Consider the following 19,070-nt stretch of genomic DNA (forward strand, 5'->3'; position numbering starts at 1 on the left):
CCTAATAGTTATGACTTGTCCTTTTGAAATAATAAACAAGACTGCTTCTTCGTCAATCTCACAGACTCATATACTTGAAAAGAACTACCAAATTTTAACATAACTTTTCCTACTCTAATAAGTAGATCTAATTTTTTAAGCCTATATGAGGAAAGAATATTTAGACTTCCTTTCTAAATTTCATATGCCCTTCCTAAAATGGAGGGTTGAATCCCAAGCACTTGAATAGATATTCAACAGATATAAGAACACTGTAAAACAGCTACATTTAATATACTATAGCTATTTTTTAAAAAAATCTAAAATGAAATTGTATTTTAATGCTGCATGACACTGTAAATCATTATCACTCTTTTCATTTTATGATGCAAATTATTAACTTCACATTCATCCTGTTGTCTCTGGCAGTACTGTATCTAAGAGTTTTGTATCATATATAAATTCATTTAGCACAGATAATTAAATAAGGGACATTAATGATAATATTAATTGGAACCTTTAAGTGTTATAAAAACCATAAGGCACATATTATTGCCTTAATTTACTTTTATTTATTTATTTTTTCCATTACCTTAATTTTTGAGCAAACTTACACTTGGCCAAATTCAGTAACTTGTCCAATGAGTAAGATGAAGCTGAGATGAAAACCCATGTTGCCAACAAATCAACTAGTGAGCTTAATTAAAATACTATGTACTTTCCATTTGAAATATTCTAAATGACTGTGTGCACAGGGAGAAAAAGTTAATACAAAGACATGAGAAAGTCCCCTGCAAGTTGGCACAAAACTACAAATAAAGTTTGTGATGTTGTTCACTTACTCTCAAATCAGGTGACATCATCATCTACTATATAACCGTATTATTCACAAAAACTGTATGTACCTTGTTACATTGTCTAATATTTCCCTTAAAAACAGACCTCACAGAACAACAGTTTGCTGTTGTTCCATCACAGTCTCAAATTCTATTATACAACTCAGTATCATTAGCAATCCCGATTTGTCAATGTAATCCTATTAAAAATAACACAGATTAGTTTAACAAATGCTTCAAGTACAGCACAAAAGAGTATTTCTTTAAAAGAAATCAAAATTGTTTGGAGGAATCATAATCAGACTTCATTTTAACTTACATACATACTGATGCAAAGTATTAGCATGTCTGTATTTCTGTGAATTTTTTTGAGGCTTATTTGAGTGCTTTCTGAAGCTTCTTTGTGCAATTTTGCTTTAGCCACTAGGGATGGAAAGGTTCTTAAAAATATAGAATTAAAAACTATCAAGCCTCAATAATCACTTCAATTGTTCAAACGTGCAAAAGCAAAGCAATTTTATGACAAGTGACTCAAAAAGGCCATCTTTTTTTCTGCACAGTATGATTAAGTATTATATAATTTGTAGATTATTACTATAAATCATTATCATAAGCTAATTAGCAACTACAAACTCTCCTTTTCCCACCCTGCCTTGGCTTTATTGAGGTTTTGCTCCTTAGTGACTGAAAATACACAGAAATGTTCTCTGGTAACACATAGGTTAAGGTATATAAAATTTGAGGAGGAAAAGCCATACGAGGCACAGAAATATCAACATTTTATTTCATACAACATAAATAATATAATCTAAAAGAAAATGTTATTTTTAAAGCAAAGTACATTTCTTAACCAATAAATACCATGAGTACCATTTATTTCTTATAAATTATTATGTTTAACTATCACTCTCAGAATTTATTTAAACTCTACTTCTTAAGAATTTGAGGCTCTTAAAACCAACATACAGAATAAAATACAAGTAAAAAATAAAAATATTAGAGTGAAGAAAAACTGAAATGCAATTTTATGTGCTATACTTGGGGTTTTGGATCTGGCTTTGAACTTTTTAGCAACCAGGTTAAAAAGCAAAGAAGAATCAGTTTTTAAATTCTAATTATGAAAACAATGCTCCCATTCAGAATCTAGAAGAAAACTCTTACTCAGTAATTTAACTATTTGTTTGTGATGTTACAAATATAGAGATTTCTTCTATATAAAGAACTGCTTTCCTAAAATCTACATAAATACTAAGTCCTAGTATGAAGTTCTATGTTTTCACATATTTCAATTTTGTTCTAAGAATATAAGACTAAGTTATAACTAGAACATCATCATTTAAAAAGCACATATTAGAAATTGTAACTCCCTAATAAACTCCTGGTTTTTAAATTACGTTTAAAAGCACCAAAGCTAAATTATATTATACAATATGTCGATAATATACAATTCATGTGTTATTTATACATTTGGCATTTATAGTTATTTAACTTTATTTTAATATAATATGTAACATAAGCTTATGTTTATTATATGACAAAGTATATGTTACATATTTACATATGAAAATTTAGATTTAAAAGCATGCAAGTTAAAATAATAATTTATATATATATTATATATAATAGATAAAATATACTTCACATATATATATTTTAGGGATTTTAAATTTATTCTTGGTTTAAATATATAATAGTATAAACAAAGACAGAGAGAGGAAGCAGGGAGTAAAGAGGAAGGGAAAGAGAGGGGAGAGGAATGTGACTAGTTTAAGGATGGCATATATGAGAACAATTTTTGAAGCACATGTTGTATTTAATCTCTTCAACCCACATTGATATTTCTAACTAAAATTTTTTTAACTTCCTGCCTGCATGGGTGCTATGACTTTAACATCTGTTTTCAGGTATCTAAGTTCAATATGTCAATGAATTACATGTTTAGTATGATTAAAATAGAGGGAAGTTTATTTTATTAAACATCACACATATTCTCAAGATCCCCAAAACTCTGTAAGAAATTAACATCACTCTTTTATATATCTTCTCATCTATAGGTGAAGAAAACAGTCACTGAATGTCTTTTATAAAAAAAAATGTTATTTGACTAGAGTTAGAAAATCTTCTACAGCTTCCTGACTAAACTATGTGATTCTCTTTAAATTTTATAAAAGGCAAAGTTATGGGTTCACTGTATCACCCAAGAAGATATGCTGAAGTCCTAACCCTCTTCCTCAGAATGTGACCTTATTTTGAAATCAGGTGTTCACAGATGAAGTTAAGCTGAAGTCATACAGGAGTAGAGCGGACCCTTAATCCAACTTAACTGGTTTCTGTATCTGAAGAGGAGACCACTACGTGCAGGCACACACACAGGGAGAAGACAGCCGTGTGACTACAAAGGCAGACACTGGAGTGACCTAACAAGACAAAGGAGGACAAGGACTGTGGGGATGCTAGAGGAGGCAAGGAAGGTTCCTCCCTCGTAAGGAGATATCATACCCCTGCCAACATCTTGATTCCAGATGTCTAGTCTCTAGAACTGTGAGGTAAATTTCTGATTTAAACCACCCATTTTGTGATCCTTTGTTACACCAATTCTAGGAAACTAATATAGGCAAATAATTTTTTCATATATAAAAACAGAAGAGCAACATATTAAACAGTCCAGAGAATTTATTGGAAGTAAAGAAGAAACAAAGCAATACTTTTGTTCACCTTTTAATCATTCTAAGCAATACTTCTGAATCATCTGCTTTACTTTTATTTTTGCTTTGTTAAGCAATAATTTGCTATATTACTTCCACACAGCCCTTTACTACGAACTTTCTAGTTTCTACAACTTCTGACACATAATATTTTAATTTTAAGATTGTATGTTTCAATCTCAGACAATGCGTACTGCTAATCCTTAAGCTTTAATCAATTAGTTCAAAAAGTGGTTAAGAATATAACCCAAAATCTGAATGCACACTGTCAGGGTTTAAATCTCAGCTTTACCACTCATTAAGTATGCGATGCATATTAATTACTCATTCTCTCTATGCCATAGCTTCCTCAATAATAAATGCATAGTAAGTACTTTTAAAATATTAACAGTAACTGCAGCAATATAATTGTTTATGTTTTAAAAGAAGCTTTTAGTGTGTCTAAATTAATATTAATTTTATATTAATATTAATTTAAATAAAGTAATTAAAATATTAAATTTATTAATATTAATACTTTATATATTTTCTCCTGTAAGACCCTGTAGGCCTCCCATAGAATCTCTCAGAAGTATTTTTCAAAATTGTATTTTCTTACTAACATGAAATATAATTTGAAAATTATATTCCTTAACATATTAGAAGTACTCTTCTTTTCTTATTTTTCACTTAGAGTACACTAAAGAGTGTTTTATATTAAGGAGAATACCACCTAAAAGGATGAAGAAGGATGTAGAATGGGTCTAGAGGGAAAACCAAACACAGCTAGGCCAGGTGCTTATCTCCTAAGTTTGAGGTCAGGCTTAGATGGTGATTCTTTTAAATTGCTTAGAATTTTACCTGACACATAGTAAATTCCAGCTCTTTATCATATGTTTACTCTCGCTTTCATTCTATCTTCTTCCACATTTCTTCATCAATATATGAAAACATGAGGGGGACTGTTTGATAATTCCCAAAGATTATTATTTTATATAAAAATATTTTAAAAACCAGAGATCCTTTATGGTAAAAGCATTTTAGCCTTATAAATAAGCCGTTAAAAAGCTGAACATTCAGGAAACCAATAAGTGCATATTAGAAATATAAACTTTTGACAATTTATGGGAAAACATATTAAAAACTAATAAACAATATTTGAATTAATATAGATGAATTACATCAAATAAAACATAAGATCATAAAATCCTTGCTTCTAAGGAACTTACAGAGTGTGGGAAATACACATTCAATAATTACAATATAGAGACAGAAGCACTTGAGATATTGTGTATAAAAAGTCACACGGGAATATTATCTTAGAGGCTGATAATGAATATATTTCTAGCTTTAAAAAGATATAACTAAAGTTTATAAAATTACTGTTCAAAAGAATTATTTCTGACGACTGCCCACAATCAGACAGTAGGTGATGACTATCACTTGGGTAAAGGGAACTTCAAGAACTCATGTTTCTTATCATTTTCCTGGATTCATCTCAGGGAGAAAGAATTTATTCATGACTGGTCATATTAGAGGACACTTTGGGGCCACCTTTGACAGAAACTCAGACACTAAAGGTTAAAAACGTTTCACAGCTTTATTGCTCTTTCCCTCTCTTTTACCAACATGGCAAAGTGAAGCATTTTCATGTAGGTTTTCATGTAGGTTTTATTGCTCTCTTGTTGAGCTTCAGCACTCTCTTCTCTTTGATCTTACGCCTTTCAATAAAGCCACTTAGTAGGCAGATTTGGGTTAAAGTAAAGGACAAGAAAAGGACCCCACAGGTTTCTAGTCAGGCAAAATGCTACAATGAAGCTTTTCACAACTTTGCTTTAGAGTACAGAACAGAAGCTAAATTAACCTAACCTAAGGTTACACTACTCTCCTTTGTCATTGCCCCTTATGAATGCATCTCTTTGTTAAGGCCCATGAGAAAATGGTATGGCCATGTTCAAAAAGGTATTCCTGCATCGTTTGGTCCAGTAATACCTATCATTAGAACCTCACTTCCATTTTCATCGATGATGAGAATAAATGTAATATATTCCTTTCATGGGCTTCCCTGATGGATCACACAGTAAAGAATCCGCCTGCAATGCAGGAGACCTGGGCTTGATCCCTGGGTCAGGAAGATGCCCTGGAGAAGGGAATGGCTACCCACTCCACTATTCTTACCTGGAGAATCCCATGGACAGAGCAGCCTGGTGGGCTACAGTCCACGGGGTCACAAAGGTACAGTGCTATCATTTTTATAAGATAGCCAACATGATATTATATGATTAACTTATTATTTATATTATCATTTAAATTATTATATTTATAAATTATTATATGATATTTATAAGAGGGCTGAAGAATATCTTTGGATTACTACCACCACTAACAGTAAGTTAATTTAAGTGGTCTGATTTGATAAGAATGTTTCATTTTAAAAATTGGGACTTACAAATTTAATTAACAAAATGAGGTAAAATTTTATTCTAGCCATAGTCAAACTAAGATTAAATAGTGATGATATATACACAGTGCCATTTCTTGATAGCTTTGAAAAGAAGGGAAACTTACAGTGGTCTTCTCAAATTCTGCCTCGGATGATGTTGGTGACAGAGGACTTATGGGGCTTAGAGATGGAGAGCTCTCAACACTGGAGACATATTCAGGATCAGGAACATATAAAACCTGAAAGAAAACATTCACATAAAGACTCAGTCAAACTAAAATATTAATAATCAGATGGTGTTCTCTAAGAAAACACCATTAACAACATCCTTCAGAAATAAATTTTAAAAATTAAAACCTTCAGATTAAAAGTATGCTTATTACTGAAATAATCTTTAACAAAGTTTAAAAAGATTCAAATTTAATTTAGATAGATTTGATAACACAGACTGTGGGCGACAGTGAAGGGAAACAATGATCCTTATAAATTATGGGTGTTCCTCTTAAAGGACAATTTGGGAACAGCTAGCAAAGTTGAAAATGCACACATTCTTTAACTGAGTCATTTTACGTCTAGGACTTCACTTTACAGATATACCTGAATATAAAGAAAAAGATACAAACAAGAGTGTTCCTTACAGCAGTGTTTACAATAGCAAAAAAAGCAGAAAATCTAAAGTTTACTGTGCTTAGTTAAATCATAATATGAGCACACCTTGTTTTATTGTGCATCACCTTACTGTGCTCCACACATACTACGTATTTACAAATTGAAAGTATGGGGCAATCCGGAGTCAAGCAAGTCTATCAGTGCCATTTTCCAACAGCATTTGCTCATTTTCTGTCTGTGGGTTACAGATAGGTAATCCTTGCAGTATTTCAAACATTTTACTACTATTACGTTTGTTATGTTGATATGAGATCAGTGACTACTGCAAAAAAATTATGACTCTCTGAAGGTTCAGATGATGGTAAGCATTTTTTAGCAATAAAGTTCTTTCAAATTAAGGTTTAAATTAAGGTATATACTTTTTTATACATAATGCTATTACACACTTAATAGACTACAGTGCAGTGTAAACATAACTTTTATACACACTAGGAAACCAAAAAATTCTATGACCTGCTTTACTGTGATATTTGCTTTACTGCGGTGGTTTGGAACCAAATCCACAATATTTCTAATGCATACCTGTATACTGGTACAGTGCAACATTCTAGATACATGAGAAAGTCTGAGACTGAGTTGTGCATAAATAGAACATTTTCCAGATCAAAATTATTTTTTTAAAAAAAAGAAGAAAGAAGGGCTAGAGTATTTTTGGAAGGGTATACAAACTGGTAACTGGCTGCTTCTGAAAAAGAAAAACTTTAAGTCTGAGATAAACTACCCTTAAAGAAGTTTGAATTTTTTATCATATACATGTACTGCTTTGACTATTTCTAAAAGCTCTTTAAAACTATATTTGAAAAGACAATTTAGTTCTTTTCAATGTATTAAAAATTCACATGGATGTAAGTGACATTTAATCTCTTCTAGAACCAATATGATTTGTTCAAAGTAAACACAAAATTATTCTTCTTAAATTAACTATATTGCAATGGACACTCTGTCTTAACAACTGAATGCTTCTAACCATCAATGCATTTAGAAAATGATACCTGTCCAGTAACAACTGCTCGGGAGAATAATTTATTTAATTGAACAAGTTCGTTGGGCGTTGTATCAAATTTCAGGGCTATACTATTCAAAGAATCCCTTGATTCAACCTGTTTAAAAGAAAAAGAAATTCCTGTGTTAAAAGAGAAAATCTAAACCATAAGGTTTAATGATCACTAATATATCTACGGAACAATCTTACATTTGATTAGTAAGTGGTGTATTTCCATCTTTAGAGATAGAATAACTTGAGAAATTTTGCGTTTGTTAACAATTAGTCTCAACCTATTATCAGAGTATATGCTTTACCATCATACATTACAATTACATGTAGTTCTCTACTTCAAGCAATTTCAAAATACAAAACATAATTTACAAAACACAAGTGATTTTTATCTTACAAAAGCTTTAAAGCAATATACTATAGTTTCTAAAAATATACATAACTTTTATAAAGTAATTTTACTTTAGCAAAGTGTGTTGTATTAAACTTAAAATGTCATTTCTAGTAATCTTTATGTACCTAACCTGTTATTTAAATGGATAAATTAGAAAATACATTCAAACCAAAGCTGAGGAATGTTTATAATCAGTATATCTTAAAGAATCATACTTATAGAAATCTTAAATTATGAGATTTAATTGCCAATTATCCTGAAACAAAAAAGTCATTTGATTGGTCAACATATTCCTTTAGAATTCTCCATAAAGAAAGCATTATGAGAGCTCTGCAGAGAACAAAATGAAGTGCAATAAAATAGCTTTACTGCATAAAAGATTTACAAGCTAGTTGGAAAATAAGAAAGACAAAAAAGATTATATAAAAGATGAAAAGCAGTTTAAATGAAACAACAAATACAACAAAAGCTGAGTAGAAATAAAGCAACATATTTGTTCCTAAACGTCCAAGAAAGGTTTTATGGAAAAGATTTAAAGCTAAATCTTGATGAAGGGGTATGAATTTGAGAAGTAGAGAAAAGGGAAAAGAACATTCAAAGTGAAAACAATAGAACCGACATATCAGAGACAGAAAAGTTACAAAACACATTTGTGAGATACTGTCTCTTCCACTTAAACCATCCAGAGTACACTTATGAATTTAGGATTTTAGGAAGGGAAATAACTAGTTAAATCTCAAGAAAGGATGATATTAATAGGGTATTTTGAATTAGACTGTAATAGACTTTGAAAAATCAGGAAAAGTAGATATGAATGTGGGGGGGCTAAAAATATCCAATAAATATACACTTTCCTTTTAAGGTTTGTAAAACCAAACTGATGCCAAAGACATGAATTAATATAGTTCTGCTCCCTTCTGGGCAAACTTTCTCATCTGTGCAATGAGATGGTATGTCACTTACTTTATTGAGATTATGTAAAAGCTCTCTGTAAACCAACTTTACTTTGCTGTAACATCTGAAAATTTATAAAGTTACTTTCTTTCATATGAATTAATGCACATTTCATCTTCACTATTATTACTAATTGGGGTAATGCAGTAATTAAGAAAAACCCACCAATATAAAGCAATAAAGTTACGTGGCTGAGAGGCATCTTAGATTTGTGCCAACAGGTCTAGGATTAATGAGACAAGAGAATCAATGCAGAAAAACCAATATAATACTACAGCAGTAGATCATCTTTAAAGTAATAAAAATGTAAAGAAAGAGATTAAGGTGAGATTTTCAAATAAGACTCAAGAGAATATAGGAATGGATTGAATGAGGTGGTAATACAGTAGCAGTTGTAGAATGTCACAGGTGTGAATGTTAATGAGCAACTGATGCTAAATCCAAAAGTGCCAACCTGGATGAACAACAGATTAATGGTAAATGGAATGAAAAACTAGGCACTGGGCAAGGATGAAGAAAGAATTGGTAAAAGGTTTTCTATAGTTTGTTAAATATGAAGTTAGTAGTAAGAAATGCAAGCATCTAGAAAGGTAGAAATAGAAAAAAGTTTGGGTCTCACTTCAGATAGTAAAGTTCTTAAGATTTTTGATTAATAGAATGGAAATGAAAAAGTGCAAAGATACAAGGGACCACTCACATTTGGAATCAACAAGAGCAGAACAACCAGCGAAACAGGTGTAAGATACAGTATCCTGGGAGCTTTGTTCCAGCAGTCCCACAGATATAAAAATCCACAGGTGCTCAAATCCCTTACATAAAATGGCATAGTATTTGCATATAGCCTACACATGTCCTTCATATACATTAAATCATCTCTAGGTTACTTATAATACTAATACAGTGTAAGTAAACAGTGGCCAGTAAGGGAAATTCAAGTTTTGCTTTTTGGAACTTTCTGGAATTTTATTCCCCAAAATATTTTGATCCATGGTTGGTTGAATCTGTGGATGCAGAACCCAAGGATAAATAGGGTGAATTGTAACTGCAAATTTCAATTAACCTTTTCTCCAAAATAACGGTTCTTAATTTAAATTTCAATCTGCAACCAATAACACGTTTTATTGAATTACGAGAAAAAAAATCAGTAAGCTCTTGAATTCAAAACCAACTGAAATTTCATAATTCTTCACAACCACGTGATTACATATGTAGACAATGAAATGCCCCATGCCTACAGTCTTATGCCTTAATGAAACATCAAATTACACTCCTTAAGAGTTTACTATCTGAATTTATATTTTTAGTTTCTCAATCAGGCAGAGAAGGTATAAGCACATTCAAGTTTATAATACGTTTGAAAGAAGATTCTTTTGATAGTAGTAAATACATTTCTACCCTAAATTATCTCATTTTAAACCTTTTAAAAATACTTACAATTTCAAACTGGCAATTACACAGTTTATGAAAATAAAGTGTAACTCAAGGTTTTGATACTTTGTTCAATTTTTAGAATTTATAAAAAATAATCAAGACTCAAGCCAAGATTGGAAGGCTTTGTGATGACACAAATGTATAAACTATTTTCTTTTAATACAGCTATAACAACATATTAGACAAACTATATAGTTAAAATAACTGCTTTATAACATGTTAACATTATCTAACAACATTTACATTTAATCAAGTAAGCAGCATACCACAGATTAGATTTCTCACTTTAGTTCTCCACAGTAACCAGAAATATGAAAAGCTGACTAAGGACATTTTTGAGAGTCATTTCTAGAACAGAGAAACTTAGCTATGTATCATTGCAAATAATCAAATGAGAGAAGTTATTCTAGAAAATTAATATCAATTTGCTTTTTCCATATTCTGTCATTCTCATTCTCATTGCTGGGAATACAATGAAGATCACATTTTAAAAAAAGTAAGTGCCTCCCTAAAAGCTCAATCTAATAAAAATTATTGTAGCACAGAAACTTTAACTCCCAGTAAACTATTATTTTATTAAACTTTCTAGAATAATTACCTTCATATCACACTTAATAAAATTTGTCTTTAAGAAAAAAAAATTCTAAATACAATTAAAAACTGAAGTATCATTGTTAGTAAAAGTTATTGACAGTGAAGTACAGATTTTTAAAATAAGGCAATTAGGAACCCTTAATTCCAGAAAAATAAATGAACCAATCAAAAAATGGGCCAAAGAACTAAACAGACATTTCTCCAAAGAAGACATACAGATGGCTAACAAACACATGAAAAGATGCTCAACATCACTCATTATCAGAGAAATGCAAATCAAAACCACAATGAGGTACCATTACACGCCAGTCAGAATGGCTGCTATCCAAAAGTCTACAAGCAATAAATGCTGGAGAGGGTGTGGAGAAAAGGGAACCCTCTTACACTGTTGGTGGGAATGCAAACTAGTACAGCCACTATGGAGACCAGTGTGGAGATTTCTTAAAAAACTGGAAACAGAACTGCTATATGACCTCGCAATCCCACTTCTGGGCATACACACCGAGGAAACCAGATCTGAAAGAGACACGTGCACCCCAATGTTCATCGCAGCACTGTTTATAATAGCCAGGACATGGAAGCAACCTAGATGCCCATCAGCAGATGAATGGATAAGGAAGCTGTGGTACATATACACCATGGAATATTACTCAGCCATTAAAAAGAATTCATTTGAATCAGTTCTAATGAGATGGGTGAAACTGGAGCCCATTATACAAAGTGAAGTAAGCCAGAAAGATAAAGACCAATACAGTATACTAACACATATATATGGAATTTAGAAAGATGGTAACCCTATATGCAAAACAGAAAAAGAGACACAGATGTATGGAACTGACTTTTGGATTCTGTGGGAGAAGGCGAGGGTGGGATGTTTCGAGAGAACAGCATCGAAACATATATATTATCTAGGATGAAACAGATCACCAGCCCAGGTTGGATGCATGAGACAAGTGCTCGGGCCTGGTGCACTGGGAAGACCCAGAGGAATCGGGTAGAGAGGGAGGTGGGAGGGGGGATCAGGATGGGGAATACATGTAAATCCATGGCTGATTCATGTCAATGTATGACAAAAACCACTACAATATTGTAAAGTAATTAGCCTCCAACTAATAAAAATAAATGGGAAAAAAAGAAAAAATAAATAAATAAATAAAGCTCTATTGGATCAGAAACGAAAAACAAACAAACAAAGAATACCTCCAATAAGACAAACAGAAATCAACTTTTTCCAAAACAAATAACTTACAGTATATTCAACAGTCCCTTTGGGCTTCTGAAAAGACATTCTTCTCCCATCTTTTTTGTCTAGGGTCTTCTTTTGGCCAGTATCTGGAAAAAAAGATGATGCAAAATTCTATTAAATTATTTTCCTTTTCAGAGTAAATTAAGGACAGCTAAATAGAGCTGAGGGAGCAGATATTTACAGATTCACCAGGAATATAGCTTGCAACCTAGGATTCTCTGCTCTAAAATACAACACCAAGCATCAATGTACTTCCTTCCCTACTAGGTTTACAAACTGACCGGTATAAAGCACTACAATAACTGCAAGTCAATTCAAAACCTAAGTAAGGAAGGAGACAAGATGGCAGAGAAGTAGGTGGACATGGAGTACATCTCTCTCCATGGCTGTATCAGGAACACAGAAGATCAGATGCAAAAGATCATGTGGAGCACGAGCTGAGGGTGGCAGTAGTCCCTGACCACTAGAAAGGAATATATAGAGCCACACAAAACTCAGTAGGATGAAGGAAGGAAGGAGAAAAGAAGAGGAGAGTGAGCAGGGTCAGACGTGCACCCAGCAGATGGGGAAGCTGAAGCAGGGGTGAGATTCCACATGTGGGGCAATCAGTTGGGACCGAGGGCAAGCATTCAGAACTGCTGGAGAGTGAAGCAGCTGATACGCTGACAGTCTGAATAGAGTGAGACCCACACAGACAATCTGGGACGTGGCCCTACATACCCCGGACAGGAACGCAAGTCCAACAGAACATGTGATGACTGGGAGCTGGAGTGTAGGGACTGGAGAGCAATCCCAGGGCGAGGACTACTTTTGACTTCAGAGAGATGGCCAGAAGAGACAGGAGAGAAGATATGGCTGCAGGGAATGCTTCTGAAGGAAAGCTTGGAAGCCATGGAGGCAGGGCACTACTGCTGAGTCACATGCAGGGTGTGGAGTCATCACTTAAAAACTTGGAATAAAACTACCATATAACCCAGAAATCCCACTATTGGGCATATACCCAGAGAAAACCATGATTCTAAAAGACACATGCACCCCAGTGTTCACAGTAGCACTATTTACAATAGCCAGGACATGAAACCAACCTAGATGTCCATCAACATAGGAATGGATAAAGAAGTTGTGGTACATATAAACAATGGACTATTACTCAGTCATATAAAGGAACGAATCTGAGTTAGTTCTAGTGAGGTAGATGAATCTAGAACCTGTTGTACAGAGTGAAGTCAGAAAGAAAAAAACAAATATTGCATATTAACACATATACATGGAATTTAGAAAAATGTTACTAATGTAACATTTGTAGGGCAGCAATTTGTAGGGCAGAGATAGAGACTCACTGGATCCATTACTACAAATAAAGCTAGTGGAGGTGATGGAATTCCAGCTTAGGTATTTGAAGTCCTAAAAGATGATGCTGTTGAAGTGCTGCACTCAATATGCCAGCAAATGCGGAAACTCAGCAGTGGCCACAGGACTGGAAAAGGTCAGTTTTCATTCCAATCCCAGAGAAAGGCAATGCCAAAGAATGCTCACACTACAGTACAATTGTACTCATTTCAAATGAGAGCAAGGTAACACTCAAAATCCTTCAAGCTAGGCTTACAACAGTGTATGAAACAAGAACTTTTAGATGTACAAGCTAGATTTAGAAAAGGCAGAGGAACCAGAGATCAAATTGCCAACATCCACTGAATCAGAGAAAAAGCAAAGGGATTCCCCAAAAAAAGATCTTCTCTGCTTCACCAACTATGCAAAAGCCTTTGACTGTGTAGATCACAACAAACTGTGAAAAATTCTTCAAGAGATAGGAATACCTGACCTGCCTCCTGAGAAACCTGTATTCAGGACAAGAAGCAACAGTTAGAACCTGACATGTAACAACAGACTGGTTCCAAATTGGGAAAGGAGTATGTCAAGGCTGTATATCATCACCCTGCTTATTTAACTTATATGCAGAGTACATCATGCTAAATGCTGGGGTGGATGACTCACAAGCTGGAATCAAGATTGCTGGGAGAAATATCTACAACTTCAGCTATGCAAATGATACCATTCTAATGGCAGAAAGTGAAAAGGAACTAAAGAGTTTCTTGATGAAGGTGAAAGAGGAGAGTGAAAAGCTGGCTTAAAACTCAAAATTCAAAAAACTAAGATCATGGCATCTGGTCCTGTCACTTCACGGAAAATAGATAAAGTGGAAGCAGTGACAGATTTTATTTCCTTGGGCTCCAAAATCACTGAGGACGGTGACTGTAGCCATGAAATTAAAAGACGCTTGTTCCTTGGAAGGAAAGCTATGACAAACCTAGACAGCACATTAAAAAGCAGAGGCACCAACTTTGCTGACAAAGGTCCATATAGTTAAAGCTATGGTTTTTCCAGTAGTCATGTATGGATGTGAGAATTGGACGACAAGAAGGCTGAGCGTGGAAAAAACTGATGCTTTCAAATTGTGGTACTGGAGAGGACTCATGAGAGTCCTTTGGACAGTAAGGAGATCAAACCAGTCAATCCTAAAGGAAATCAACCCTGAAAATTCATTGGAAGGACTGGTGCTGAAGCTGAAGCTCCAACCTTTGGTCACCTGATGTGAAGAGCTGACAAATTGGAAAAGACTCTCATGCTGGGAAAGATCGACAGCAAGAGAAGGGAGTGGCATAGGATGAGATGGTCGGATGGCATCATTGATTCAATGGACATGAGTTTGAGCAAACTCTGGGAGATAGGGAAGGACAGGGAAGCCTGGCGTGCCGCAGTTTATGGAGTTGCAAAGAGTTGGGATGGGACTTAGCAACAGAACACCAATAAAGACAATAGAGAACAGACTTGTGACATAGTGGCGAAAGGAGAGGGTGGATGAATTGAGAGAGTAGCATGGAAACATACATATTAGCACATGTAAACAGATAGCCACTGGCAATTTGCTGTATGATGCAGGGAGCTCAATTGGGTGCTCTCTGACAACCCAGAGGGGTAGGATGTGGTGGGAGGCGGGAGGAAGGTTTAAGAGGGAGGGAACATATGTATACCTATGGCTGATTCATGCTGATGTATGGCAGAAACCATCACAATACTGTAAAGCAATCATCCTCCAATTAAAAAAATAAATTGAAGAAAGGTAACTGTCAGCTGAAAGGAAGTTATTAAAAAGTACATTAAGGACTTAAAATTTATTAATTTATTAAAAGTAAATTAAGTTATTAAAAAGTAAATTAAATATCTTTCAACACATCTAGTCCTATTATAATAAACTATATTTGAAGATTTATTATTATTATTAACCAAACCAAGTTTGAAGCATGTAACATTAATCTTCACAGAGGAAAACATCTCTAGTTCTAATACAATCATAGTTAAAGACAAAATCTTCACTATGGAGTTATATTAAACTACTGTATTCTTTATACATACCATGAAGTAGATTAAGATATGCTTTTATATATAAACATACTTTTTATGCACTCCATTTCAGACAGAGTGCCAACTATTTGTCACTTGCTTATCAAGATATTTCATTTGAACACAGCATTACCACCAAGTTTATAGTATCTGTTTTAAATTCTGTATTAGTGTTAGCTTTCTCATCTGTACTTCATGTAACAAAGATTGCACAGAACTGATAAAATATCACTCCTATCTTAACAATTTTAAATAAAATAAATCTCTAAAAAACTAAAAAACTCAAAACTGAATAAGATCATAAACATAACAAGATGTTATATTTATGCTCAATTTTTACAAGATTGAAATAGTAATTTGCAAAGAAAAATTAGTTCTACCTAAGCCTAAGGAATTTGGAAAATATCTTCCTCTTTGCCCTTCCTCCATCCAATCTTAACTGATATTTTGACTATACTAGAGTTTGTTTATATGTATCTAATTAGCTCAGTTGGGTAAATAGTTCTAATAAAGCATTAACAATGATAAAAATAATAAAATTTGAATCTCAGAAAAACCCAGTTAGCTCTACAGTACTTAAAAAGGCCGTCCTAAAAGCCTCCTGATCACCCAGGTTAAGGCAGCTCTCTACTACCAGTCACACAGCGTCTTTGTTTCCTTCACAGTATCTGGCACAGTTACAAGTTTCTTTTTAAATCTCTTCCACTAAACTGTAACCTATAAAAAACCCTACTTAGTTCCACAATGACTCCTCAGTGCCTAACAAAGAGCCTAACACAGAGCAAGCATCAAATTTGAATGAAATAATGTTTTGAAGCTACGGCTTAAACTGTACCTAGAACTGCCACAATTCTTACAGTCATTTTGTTTTTTAAAGAAAAGTGGACAAAGAAGAAAAATATATACTGTTTGGCTGTAGAAAAAGAGGTGTTTTCCTAAAGTTATGGTGGGAATGAAAAATGGTATAATTCTTAGGGAAAGACAGCATTTTTTCTTTTCACTATATTCCAATTTTTCTCCATTAAACAGCATATATTTAAGTGTGTTTTTTGTGATAAAACATTAAAGCTATTTTAAAATACATTTAAAAAATTAATTCCTTTCCTCTATCTCATAAACAGGAGAGAGAGCCAAAAACACTTTCCTCATTTTGCAATTTAAAAGCAATGCAAAATATAATTTCAGATTACTTTTAACTAATAGTATATATCCTTTCATTGATTTCAGGAGTAAATGATGGCCTGCACTTGCTTTGTATAGTAGTATTTTTTTAACCTGTTAAAGAGTTCATTAAAGGTCTAAAAGAAAGTGTTAGTCGCTCTGTCATGTCCGATTCTTTGTGACTCAAGGGACTGTAGTCCATGAGGCTCCCCTCTCCATGGAATTCTCCAGGCAAGAATACTAGAATGGGTAGCCATTCCCTTCTCCAGGGGATCTTCCCGACCCAGGGATCAAACCTGGGTCTACTGCACTGCAGGCAGATTCTCTACTGTCTGAGCCACCAATTATATCGTTTTCAAAAGTTCACCATGGAGTGCAGTTCAGAGAAAGAAAACTAATATATCAGCTTTCCACAGTTTAAAGTTTGAAACAAATTGAAAGCACTCACTTTAATAATTTAAAATTACAACATATTGCAATAATTCTTATAAGTTCTAAAATGATTTTAATAACTATTATTAAAACATGTACTAATAAATATAAGTACCAGAGCACAATGAAATACACTAATCATTCTCTTCTATCAATACAGAAATATAATCACAATATTGGAGAGTTGAAAGTGATCACAGTGGTTACATAGCCCCGTTTCCTATTTGTTAACTTTATACTACCCTTTTAAAGACAGTTGCCAGTAAATATGAATCTGGATTCGAAGTATGGAAAAGAGAGGTCCCATTTCTCTTCCTCACAAAATTATTAGTATGACAGTTTAGAAATGCATAGATATTTATGATTTGAAAATCAAAACAATAGTGAACATTTATCAAGTGCCTAGCATATGCCAGGGCTTCCATGATAGCTCAGTCGGTAAAGAACCCACCTGCAATGCAAGGGACTGGGTTTGATTCCTGGGTCAGGAAGATCTGCTGGAGAAGGGATAGGCTACCCACTTCAGTATTGTAGCATGTGCCAGGCACTGCTCTAAGTACTCTTCATTTACTATCTTACCTATTCGTCAACCTTATAAAGAGGGTATCACTTTTACTTCCATTTTACAATGAGAAAACCAAGGCACAATTTGGGTTATCACAATGGGATACTACACGGCCAAACACTGTGTGCTAAAATGCACATAACTGTCCCCCCACAAGAGAACAACCTGTCACAAAATGTCAACCCTGCACAAGTTGAGAAACCATGCAATACACCCTAATAGTAAGCATGACATACAGAAGGTGCTCAATAAATAGCAAATGAATAAATGAATATGTAATACTTTCCCTTGAGACACAATTATCTGGTATGGTGGAAAAAGCAGGGGAGTTAGATTTTACTCTACATTATCAGAAGCAGAAGCTTAATGTATGCAATCTAAAATAAGAAATTCCCATCTAGACTGTATTCTGTAAGTTTTGATATATGATACACTGTATTTTAATAATTTCATCCAAAATATTTCACGACGTCTACCCTAATTTCTCCATTTGCTATTTTAAGAATATTGCTTAATTTGCTAATCTATGACAATTAAAAATTTTCATCTTTTGGTCAGTGATTTCTAACCATACTGTGGTAAAAGAAAATACTCTTAAATAGTTAAAACCTGTAAAATTCATTAAAACTTGCTTTATAATCATGCATAAACTTAGCAAATGCTCCATATACATGTGCTTGGAAAGAATATGTATTCTATACAGAAGGGTAGTGCTATATGTATGTGTGTGTGTGTGCATGTGTAGATATGCATGCACACACCCACACACAAACACCTATCCCCATATCGCTGAAATCAAATTTGCTGTGTTCAAATCTTCTGTATACATATTGTTTTGTTTCTGCACACTTTTTCTTTAAATTACTGATAGAGGCTGTTAAAATCTCCCACTATGATTGTGGGTTATTCAGTTCCTCTGATGTTTCTTTACTTTGCTTTCTATATTTTGAGACTTTTGAGACCATATTAGGTTCACACAAAATAAAAACTATTGTATCTTTCTGTTATGTTGAACCTTTTCTTAGAATATTTTTAGACTTAAAGTTTGATATACTTTTAAACAATTATGTTAGTGGTCATACCATAGATTATAGCCTAAATTGTTAATTTTCAGTCTAATATTACTAGTACTTTTATCTTCCTTCTGGTCATTGTAAGGCTGTAAAAAACTGTGTGATCCTACCAAGACTTATATGCAATTGTTAATGCATATTTTGATTACATATATATATTAAAAAACACTTTAAGACATTATTTTTCTACACAGTCAACATTCATTCAGTTCC

General features: G+C 33.5%; 1 protein-coding gene across 6 annotated transcripts in view; it reads right to left on the bottom strand.

Annotated features, from left to right (window-relative positions):
* Positions 1–19,070, bottom strand: part of OXR1 (oxidation resistance 1) — a 394,634-nt gene that overhangs the window by 55,666 nt on the left and 319,898 nt on the right. For all 6 annotated transcript variants that reach the window (XM_061123604.1, XM_061123606.1, XM_061123608.1 and 3 more), the window contains 3 exons: positions 12,228–12,310; positions 7,604–7,711; positions 6,068–6,181 (listed from right to left, as the gene is read on the bottom strand). In XM_061123604.1, coding sequence (XP_060979587.1) covers positions 6,068–6,181; positions 7,604–7,711; positions 12,228–12,310 — 305 coding nt within the window. The remainder of the gene's footprint in view (positions 1–6,067; positions 6,182–7,603; positions 7,712–12,227; positions 12,311–19,070) is intronic.

The sequence above is a fragment of the Dama dama genome, chromosome 21, assembly GCF_033118175.1.
Source record: "Dama dama isolate Ldn47 chromosome 21, ASM3311817v1, whole genome shotgun sequence".
NCBI classification, from domain to species: domain Eukaryota; kingdom Metazoa; phylum Chordata; class Mammalia; order Artiodactyla; family Cervidae; genus Dama; species Dama dama.